Source organism: Fukomys damarensis, unplaced genomic scaffold (genome assembly GCF_012274545.1).
Source record: "Fukomys damarensis isolate Sample0158 unplaced genomic scaffold, DMR_v1.0_HiC HiC_scaffold_12, whole genome shotgun sequence".
In the NCBI taxonomy this organism is placed as follows: domain Eukaryota; kingdom Metazoa; phylum Chordata; class Mammalia; order Rodentia; family Bathyergidae; genus Fukomys; species Fukomys damarensis.
Window position 1 is genome coordinate 9,716,086 of NW_022900924.1, and position 10,927 is coordinate 9,727,012.

Sequence of the window (10,927 nt, forward strand, 5' to 3'; positions counted from 1 at the left end):
CTTCCAGTAGTGGGATTATGGGCGTGTTCCATCACGCCTAGCCCAATGTCACTTCTGAATTTTAATGGTTCCTTTACAATTCTTCCTTCAATCTTTTATCTGGTTTTAACACTTTTTTTGGTAATAGTACTTCTGTTTATTAAAAAATGCATCACTTTATATAGTCGATCTGATTTTATTTTGTGCTATCACATTTTATTTGCAAAACTTGTACTTCAAACTTTATATTTATGTGTTTTTTCTCCCATCAGAAAGCAATAAAGGAGAAAGAGATTCCTATTGAAGGACTAGAGTTCATGGGCCATGGCAAAGAAAAGCCTGAAAACTCTTCTTGACCTTGAAAATGGATTCATCAGGAAATTGAGGACTCTGGATTTTGTCAACTAAGGCTCTGGATATAGCCATGGAATTGATGAGTTTAGGAGGGAGGAGTTTTATTTCTTCCTTCTTGATGTTTTCCTCTCACTTGTAAATGATGAACTATCACTCTGCTTTGAGATGATTTCTCACTTGTTCTGGCATCTTCCAGGAACGCAGTGTGCTAAAATTGAACAATTTCTTGAGGTTATGATTGCAATATGTGGTCTGGATGATTGCAATATGTGGTCTGGAATTAGCTTTAAATATGTCTTATATGTAAATAATGATAAACTAATCAAGATGATCAGGGTTGCCTGAGGTCTTGACTTTGCTGCAAAAGACATACTGTACGGGGTCATTGTTTATGAAAGCATTTGGTTAGGACCTCTTTTTCTCTCTCAGGGAGCAAATACTCTATAAAAAGAGATCCAGGCACAACAGCTGCAATTAATACTTGGAGCAGTTATATTTTTGTTTTGGGGTTTTTTTTTTGGTTTTTTTTTTTTGGTACCGGGGATCGAACTCGGGCCCTTAGCTGCTTGAAAGACAGGCGGTGGAACCACTGAGCTAAATCCCCAGCCCAAGCAGTTATATTTTTATATAGTGACTAACAATTAAATTTGCGGGTGACCTGGGTAGCAAAGAGGAAGACAGCTGTTAACACTTCCTGCCTCCAGGTGTCTTAAGTTATGAAAGCTTCAAGAATGTTGACATAAACACCATTTCAGAGCTCAGTTGGTGTTTGTAGTGCCTATGGAAGAACCACCTGTTACAGAGATTTCGTGTTGCCAGCTTTCAACCCAAGTTAATGAATTGAGTCAACCTGCCTATCATAAAAAAGCCAAAATGCTGCATCTGGTAAGGTGAAGGGGAAAGGTGCTTGCTTATTTGCCTTGTTTGCCCACCTTATAATGTCTGTAATCATGAAGATGGAATAAACTCTAACATTTAGTTTTCAATCATTATTTGTCCTTGGGACTCAGTGTACTGTATGGAATACCTGCTACCCTGTTACCCTACATGTTTCATAAGTATATTGCAGTTTTATGTTTTATAATTTAAAGGGGAAGTTTTATTTACACCAGGTAGTATAATTCTTAGAAACCCAATTTCTAAAATTTATTTCCATAGTAGTCTATATAAATACCTAACTAAAATTTTTGTTTTGGAACCAAAAGAATTCAGGATCAAGTCTGGCATGGTGGTGCACACTTGTACTCCCAACATTATGGGAGGCTGAGGGGGCAGGATTCCAAGTGTGAGCCCAGCCTGGGGAACTTGGTGAGACGTGATCTCAAAAATTTTTTGTACAGGACCAGGGATTAGCTCAGTGGTGCCATGCCTGCCTTGCAAGTGCAAGGTGTGATCCCCAGTAAAAAAAAAAAAAAAAATAATAATAATAATATATTTTTTTTTAACAAAGGGCTGGGAATGGCTCTGTGTGAAGGCCCTGGGTTCAATCCCAAGTACAAAAACAGGTATATTTTTTTTACAAAGGGCTGGGAATGGCTCAGTGTGAAGGCCCTGGGTTCAATCCCAAGTACAAAAACAGGTGTGGGGGTATCAGCTGAGCACTTACATATTTAAATTCATAGCTGCCTATCTTGAATTAAGTTCTTTGTTTTGTTTTGGTACCAGGGATCAATCTTGGGATCTTGCATTTGTGAGGCAGGCAGCTGAACCAATGAGCTAAATCCCTGGCCCTTCAGGAATTAAGTTTTATTATATGTCTGAAGATACTATGAACTTGATTTACAGAAGCCCTAAATACTTTTTATTTTCTAAAAAATTACTATTTCAGCCAGGTGTGCTGATTACAGGTATGGTATAATCCCAGCAACTGGGAGGTTGAGGCCAGCCTGAATTACATAGACTGTCTCAACCCACACCCACACCCCCAAAGGAACAATTACTAGTTCATATTTAATGTGACCAGCCCTTAATGTCATTTCAAAATATTCTACATTTATATTTTCTGACTGGTCTAAAGGTTTTTGTTTCAATGAGGGGAAAAAAAAAGAGGCTTTTGTTTTGTTTTTTGGTACTGGGGATCTAACTCAGGACCTTTAGCTTGCAAGAGTTTTGAGACAAGGTCTCACTGTGTAGTTCGGGCTGGCCTTGACATCATAATATAGCCCATGCTGGCCTTGAACACGCAGCAATCCTCTTGCCTCAGCCTCTGAAGTGCTGGGATTACAGGCATGCACCACACCTGGCTCCAAGGTGTCTTAACTAAAAGATAATAAAAAGATTTTGGAGGCCCCATTGAAGGCCAGGCAGCTGAAGTTAAACAGACCTACCCCAAACTGGCCACAAGCAAAATAGATCTGTGATGACTGAGGGCAGGGTGATAGGTCTCAAAATGGCCAATATAATAATAAATACTTTTTTTCCTTCCTGGTACCCGAAATCGAATTTGGGGCTGTGTGCTTGCCAGGCAGGAGCTGCGCTGCTGAGCTACATCCCTGGCTCAGTATTTTCGGTGGTGCTCAAGGTTAAATCCAAGGCCTTCAGCATAGAGTGTAAATGCTCTACCATTGAGCTACATTCCTCACTTTTGTTTATTTCAGTGGTTGTGAGGACTGAATACAGAGCATTTACACTGAGCTACTAGGCATCCTCAGCCCTTTTTTATTCTTTTGGTACCAGGGATTGAACTCATGACCTTGTGCTACATCCCTAGCCACAGCCCTTCTGTTTTTTGAGACAGGGTTTCAAAAATTGCCCGGGTGGTACTCAAATGTGTTGTAATCCTGCTTCAGCCTTATGAAGTGCTGAGATGACAGGCTTGTGTCACCTGGCTTCTAGCTCTTTGAGACAGGGTTTGCTAAATCACCCAGGCTAACCTCAAATTTTGAGATCCTCTGCCTTAGCCCCTGAGTTGCTTGAATTCTAAGTGTGCACCAACACACCTGCCTGAGAAAGGCTTGTTAACTAATTGCCAGAACAGATTTAAGAATCCTTGAAACATGGCGTGATGACACATGCCTGAAACAATACTTAGGAGGCTGAAACAGGTATAGCACTTGAGCCCAGGGATTTCAGACCCTGCCTTTAAAAAGAAAAAAAAAAAATCCTGAATTACCTCTAAAGCCAAGCATATTTATGTTACCAAGTCTAAGGAGACCATATACTAATAACTTCCTATGGCCACAAGCTACAAAAAGGAATACCTCAAAGTGCTACCAAGAGAATAATTGATTGTTCCTCATCCTATTTTTATTTTCTTGGTTTTTTTCCTATCCCCCTTGCCCTCCCTTCAACCCTTCTACCCCTCCCTTATTTACAAAGACTTTGTTTCCATTTCTCATACTTAATTCTTTTCCCTTCTTTCCCCCACCTCTCCCACTTCCCCTTTGGACCCTTTCTTCCTATTTGACATTATCTATTACACAGTTTGATATTTTCTGTTGTTTTTGAGACAGGGTCTGACTACATGGTGTAGCCCAGGCTGATCTCAAACTCTGTGATCCTCCTGCCTCAGCTTCCCAAGTGCTGGGATTACAGGCGTGCACCACCACATCCAGCTATACATTTTGATTCTTTTTGTTTGTTTTGTTTGGTTTGGTTTTTTGAGACAGCATCTCACTATGTAGTTGAGTCTGACCTGGAATTCATTATGTAACCCAGGCTGGTCTACAACTCCCAGCGATCCTCCTGCCTCAGCCTCCGAGTGCTGGGATTACAGGTGTGCGCCACCACGCCCGGCTTTTTTGTTTGTTTTGTTTTTCATTTTGATTATTTACACTTTGTTTTTCACACCAGAGAAACTATTCAGGATTTACATGTGTGTCCTATTTATTTCACTTAAAGAGTACGGCCTCAATGCACATCCATCAGCTATAAATGTCTCTAGTTTCTCATTCTTTATGGTTGAGTAGTACTCCATTTTACTTAAAAAAATCACTTTTTTTTTACCAGTCTCCAGTTGATGGGCAAATGGGCTGTTTCCAAGATTTAGCTATTACAAACTGTGCTGCTATATCCTCATCCTATTTTGACTTCATACTTTAAAGGTTTCAAGTTTTGATGAGAAATCAGTTGCCATTTCAGGGTGATTTTTGTAATTCTTATTACCATCTCTTCCTCCTAATTCTTAAGACTATGGGAGTTTTAATTTTAGAAACAAAGCCAATACTGTATGTAAAAATGTGTCCCACTGCCTGTTTCTCTAAAGGTTTCTGACCTTGTCAGCCTCCAAGGTGCTTAAGACGAGTCAGAAACAAAAAGGAAGAACCTGACTCTGGGAGAAAATTCTCCAACCACAAGGATTCTGCACCAAGTGATGGTACAAGGCACAGGAGAAAACAGACTGAGCATTTCCTGTTGGGAATCATAGGTTCCTCTTTTCAGGTGTAAGCCACAGCCATTCTGCCACACATTCAATGTCTTTGCTAGCCAACAACAGTCAAAGATCCCATCTTAATAATTAATTAGGTGACTGCTTTGTATTCCTGTCTCATGGTTCTACTCTAGGCACAAAAAACAAGAGGCCTGTTACAAACATTTAGTGGGTTGAACTGGACCTGAAACAACAAACAGGCACAGACCTTTGCTGCAGAAACAAAATATTAATATTAATTTTTTGGGAAAAAAACACACCAAAGAATGAAACTTTCAGGTTATGACCAATCATAGTTTAAGTTATTTATTTAAGCCATCTCTTGCCAAACAAAGGGATGGAGGATCAGTATGATGGTCATCATCTGATAAGTAAGGTGAGCTTAAGGTCCCATACACTTTTCTGGTCCGAATGAGTCATGGTCCAAATCAGAGCTTCGGTCCCCAATGCCTAGGTAATAATGGTCCAGGTTCTCTTCATTCATCTTCATAGCCAGTCGGAAGCGGGTTCACATGAGGGTTATGGAACAGAGTGTGATTACCGTCTCCCCACGGAAAGGGCTGTGGAGTGAAGGTGTCCCAATTAGATAATCCCCGAGAATAGTTCACAAAGAACACTGCCATGAACCGCTAAAAACGGCTGATAGATAATATACAAAATGGAAATCAGTCCTTTAATTATTAGAGTATTTCAATCCTTCCATAATTTAGGGGAGCTCTCATTGCTACCTAAAGTAGACAGGAGAAAAAGGCTCGTTAGTTGTCAGTCAAGCCTCTCTCCTCCTGACTGCTTCTCAACCTTTTGGGTAAGATCATGTGTACTGTTTGATATCTGTTCTTATCAGTTTATTACCTGATATGTCCTTCAACTGTGGAATATACGTACAGGGAGGCAGACTGAACCCAGGGTGTTTGCCCTGAGATACATCCCAGCCCTTCTAAAAATTTATTTTCAGTGTCTCGCTAAGTCATTAAATTTCCCAGGCTGAGCTCAATCTTTTTTTTTTTTTAAGAGTTAGGAAAAATGTATTGAGGGAAATAAAGCTTCTGTCTGAGAGACAGAAGGGGGATCGGAAAGTGGGCTGACCCGGGCTCAAACTTTCAATCCTCCTGCCTCTGTCTCTCAGAGTGCCAAGATTATAAACCTGCACTACGGCACCAAGGTAAATAAACAGATTTCTAGGTTCCACCCAAGACTTGAAACAATCTCTGGACTGGGAAACTGCAACTTACCCTCAATTATTTTGCTTACTACCTTTGAAAAACATTGCTCTTCCGGCAGGGGTTTCTAACCCAGGGGAATTTCAGTTTCCAAGGAACTTGGGTCAGGATCAGACACTGAGGGGTAATGCTGCCATCTAGTGGATAGAAGCCAGGGAGGGTAGACGCAAAACCCGCAAAGCACAGGACAGCTGTGCTCCCCACTCCCAAAATGCCAACAGCGCTTAAATTGACACCAGGCTGTTTTGGTTCCTAATTTCAGTGTGCAAGGGTGGCAGTGGAACTCAAAGAGTCAGAATTTGAAGAGTCTTGGGTGAGTTACCATCAGGCTAATTCTACTCAGGACAGGCCAGTGGTGGCAAACCTGCGGCACTGATGCTGCAGTGGGCTGTTGTCTCTGAAAACCCTAAGAGGTTCACCAGCACTGGGATAGGTGATGTCATGAATTAAAGAACAAGGAAGAGGGCTTTTTAAGAAAAACAGCAAGCAGCCGGGACTTAGCTCAGTGGTGCCGCCGCCTGCCTCACAAGCGCAAGGTCACAAGTTCGATCCCCTGTAACAGCAGCAGCAGCAGCAGCAGCAAGGCCAGGGATTTAGCTCCGTGGTTCCGCCGCCTGGCTTGCAAGCGCAAGGACCCGAGTTCGGTCGCCGGTACCAAAACAACAATAGCAAGCAGTGAAGAATAAGTGATTACAACGCATGGATTGCCAAATGATAGTTGGACAAACAGGTACTGGTGGGGAACAAAGGAAACTGTCGATCATCGCCATGATGCAGCTAGAATCCTTTAGATGTCCAGACCTTGGAAAGGTGAACCATCTTCAGATCTTGCCACCCTAAAAGTGTTTCCCAAGCCAGACCTCTGGTGGCACACGCCTCTAATCCCAGCACTCTTGGGAGGCTGAGGCAGGAGGAACTCAAATTTGAACCTAGCCGGCAACTTTGTGTGATCCTATCTCAAAATTAAAAAATTAAAAATGGCTAGGGATGTAGTATTGTGCTAAGGCCAGGCCTGGGTTCAATTTCCAGTATACTGAAAAAAGAAATAAATAAGAGGCTTTGGCAAACCTCCAAGTTTTATGCAACAGACAACTGTTTCAGAACTGTATCCGAAGGCAAGAGACAGGATGAATCGGAGAAACGGGAACCAGAACAGAAGGACGCCTACTGCATGATCTTGAAGGAAACAGATGGAACCTCTAGTTGGCTTCCCTTCTGTTTGAGAATTACGCGAGAAACCGTACACGCCTGACAGCTGCGCTTTTGTTTTCTCAGGGCTGGGGATTGAACCCTGGGCAGCTGTGATTTTAGAGTATGGAGAACTTGGGCTAGGACACACGTCTGGACAGCTGTGGGCACCGCGCAAGTGCGTACCTTGGTCCTGATGCGGAGGTGGGGGTAGGCGATGAACTCGGGTCTCTCCTCCTCTCCGTGGCGCGACTTCAGGAAAACATTCAGCATGCTCACTCCCACCCCGGGGAGCGCCACGAAAAAGGTGAGGGCCTTCCACAAGCGAGCTGCGGAAGGGCCACAACCTCTTAGTTGTGCGAAGGGGTCGCACTCGTTCCCTCAAGCCTTCAAACCAAGGTCACAGACCCTCCCTGCCTCGCTCGCGTGGGAGCCCCCTCCCGCCGACCCCAGTCTTGGTACCTGAGCTCTCCTCGCCGTGGGCGCCACTCGACATAAGCCGCCCCACCTGCGGGCCGGAACGGCCTAGCAGCCGGGAAACTCGGCTCGCAGGTATCGCCGCAGCCACCATTTTGGACCTGGACCACTGGAGCGCCGGAAGCGGAAGTAGGGCGTGTTTGGGGAGGTGGGACCACAACTCCAAAGGGAAGTTTCTATTGGGCAATGACTGCTCAATCATGTTAACTAGACAGAGAAGCCTGCGCCCTGTCATTCAGGCTGACCTAGTCCTGGTCAAAAATCCATGGAGCCGCGGACCTAGACTGAGCACGCGCTCTGAGTCTCCCTTTGTGCACCGCCTTCCTCTTGGAAGGCGCGTGCGTGTGTAGTGTTCCCTACCGTTCCGCCTTGGTGAGGAGTGTGGAGAAATGTTCGTGCGAGGCATCCTGGGATCTGTCTGATCGCTCCCTTCACGGGAGTCCATGGACAGCATATAGACATTTCAAGCAAAAACCACCCTTTCCAAAATGCCATTTCTCAAATAGGCTTTGTGGAGCATCCCTGTAATCCTCTTTGGAAGGCAGAGGCGGGAGGATCACCGCTACATAGTAAGCCTGGCTACATAGTAAGACTCTCAAGAAAGAAAAAAAAAAACATTTTTTCTGTCTTCTGATTCTGTTATCTTTTCATCGCATCTGACATCATAGTCATTCTCATTATTACTGTATTTTATCTGAATCCTCCCAACTAGAATATAAATTCTGTTAATGCTGAAAGTTTGCCATTGTAGCTTTCCCAGATTAACGTTGTAGCCTAGAATCATGCTTGGCGGGGTGTAGGTGCTTAATACAGAATGAATGAATGATAGATAATAAATGACTAAATGGCAGATGGAACCAGAAAGAGCCCTAGAATTGGTGCCCCAAAAAATCTAGATTCTGACCTGGCTCAACATTCTTAATTTTTTGCTAATAGTCATGCTGCTTTTCCTTGAATTTCTACAAACAAAAGTCAGTACATGTTAAATTATTTCTAAACAACTCGTTCACTCCTGGCTTTTTTGTTCCCTTTTCTTCCATCTGATTGTTTACAAGCAGTTTGGTTAAGGTGGGCATTATGGCGCTATGCCTATAATTCCAGCTATTCCTGAGGAGCTGAGTCGGAAGAATCCCAAATTGAAGTCCAGCCTGGGCAATTTAGTAAGACTGTCTCAGGGAAAAAAAAAGTTGGGGGATATAGCTCAGTTATAGAGCACTTGCCTGGCATACTGCAGACCCTGGGTGCAATCACCAGTATTGCAAAACAAAGAATGAATAAATCAGTAAAAGTTTCTCAAGGCATGGTGGTACATGTCTGTAATCCCAGCACTTGGGAGACTGAGGCAGGAGGATTGCTGCGAGTTCAGGCCAGCCTGAGCTATATAATGAGTTTAAGGCCAGCCTGAATTACATAGTGTGAAACCGTTTTAAAAAACAAACAAGTGCTGGGGAATGTAGCTCACTGGCACCACACCTGGCAAGCGATCCCCCAGTACCGGAAAAAACAAAACAAAAAAATACAAAAACAAGCCCTGTGTGGGGGCTGTCGCCTGTAATCCCAGCACTCAGTAGGCTGAGGCAGGAGGATCACTGTAAGATCAAAACCAGCCTGGGCTACATAATGAGTTCCAGGTCAGTCTCAACCACATAGTGAGACCCTGTCTCAAAAACAAAACAAAACAAAAAAAAACAAAAACAAGCCCTGTGTGGGGGCTTCGCCTGTAATCCCAGCACTCAGTAGGCTGAGGCAGGAGGATCACTGTAAGATCAAAACCAGCCTGGGCTACATAATGAGTTCCAGGTCAGTCTCAACCACATAGTGAGACCCTGTCTCAAAAACAAAACAAAACAAAAAACACAAAAGTTTAAAAAAAATATGTGGATAAGATGAAAGTGAGCTCTTTGATGATCTAGGAATGTAATGAAAGTTTTGAGCTCTTTTTAAAAAAAGAAACACCTTCACACAAGCACACATGGTTGAGTAGATAAAGTTGGGGGAAGAGGTGACCATAAAGTACACTGGGAGACCCCTGAAAAGTCCCTGGCTTAGAATAAGACCCCCTGGAGAATCTATAGTTGCTATTAGGGAGTCTGAAGTGGAAAGCTCATTTGAGCCCCAGAGTTCAAGGCTCGCCTGGGAAATAGAGAAAAACCAGCACAATGGTGCACATCTATAATCCCAGCCACTTGGGAGCCTGAGGCAGAAGCTTCATAAATTCAAGGTAAGCCTGGGAAATTTAACAAGACTGTGTCTCAAAATAAAATTGTAAAAGGGCTGGCATGCAGCTCCGTTAAGTACAGTGCCCCTGGGGTCAATCCCCAGGACCTCTGGCAGGGAGTGTGGGGTGGGTTCCAGGGTGGGAGAACAAACAAGAATTCCTCTGGCTTGAGAGGACTGAGCCTGTGTGACCGGGGGCAAATCAGATGAAACAAATATTTTAAAGTCTTGAAGTTGTGTGAACACGAAAATTTAGGATCCTAAAGCTTTACAGTCTGATCCAGCAGTCTTTCTGTGAGTAGCTTGAGATTTTTTACATCTCATAGTGTAGTCAGAATCATCAAGCTGGCATGGTGGTGCCCACCTGTGATCCCATCACTCCAGAGGCTGAGGCAGGAGGATTGCTTCGAGTTCGAGGCCAGCGTGGAATACATAGTGAGTTCGGGCCAGTCTGAACTACATAGCAAGACCCTGTCTCAAAAAAAAAAAAAAAATCATCGACTTCCTAGGCACCATCAGACACAGCCAAAGGTGGTGTTTGAAGCCCAACAGTGTGACCAGAGGAAGGGTCCAAGTACTGGGTTCGGGAAATCCTGGGTTTGAGTCTCCAGTCCGCCATGAGCTATTCTTCCTCTTTAGAATACGAATGTAATATATATGTATTCATCCATTCAAGAATATTAAAACCCTGCTCTGTGGGGATTTAGCACAGTGATTTCAGCACCTGCCTTGCAAGTGCAAGGTCCCAATTTCAATCCCGGGTACCAGAAAAAACAAAAAACAAAAAACCTGCTCTGAGATAGGCAGAATGGTGCACATATGTAATCTCAGCTATTCAGCAGGCTAAGATGGGAGGATTTGAGTTCAAAGCCAGCCTGGGCAACTTACTGAGACCGTATCTCAAAGAGAAAGCTAAGAAGGGCTGAGTGTGTTGCTTGGTGGTAGAGCACTTGCTTAGCGTGCATGAGGCCCTCATACCACAAGAACAAACATATAAATAACCCAGCTCCATCATGTGAAGTTTACTCAATCTCCCCTGTAACTTTCACCAGGGATTTAGCTCAGTGGTTCCGCCGCCTGCCTCACAAGCGCAAGGAACCGAGTTTGGTCCCTGTACAAAAAC

At 43.7% G+C, this 10,927-nt stretch overlaps 1 protein-coding gene and 1 pseudogene across 1 annotated transcript; one reads left to right on the forward strand and one right to left on the reverse strand.

Moving 5' to 3' along the window:
- Positions 1-4,992: 4,992 nt before the first annotated feature.
- On the reverse strand, positions 4,993-7,718 carry LOC104848203 (cytochrome c oxidase subunit 6A1, mitochondrial). The gene is made up of 3 exons (XM_010604054.2): positions 7,573-7,718; positions 7,297-7,439; positions 4,993-5,262 (listed from the first exon to the last, which is right to left on the reverse strand). The coding sequence occupies exons 1-3, from the start codon at positions 7,679-7,681 to the stop codon at positions 5,179-5,181; spliced, it is 336 nt and encodes a 111-aa protein (XP_010602356.2). The 5' UTR covers positions 7,682-7,718; the 3' UTR covers positions 4,993-5,178.
- LOC117285797 lies at positions 5,488-5,608 on the forward strand (annotated as a pseudogene).
- Positions 7,719-10,927: the final 3,209 nt, after the last annotated feature.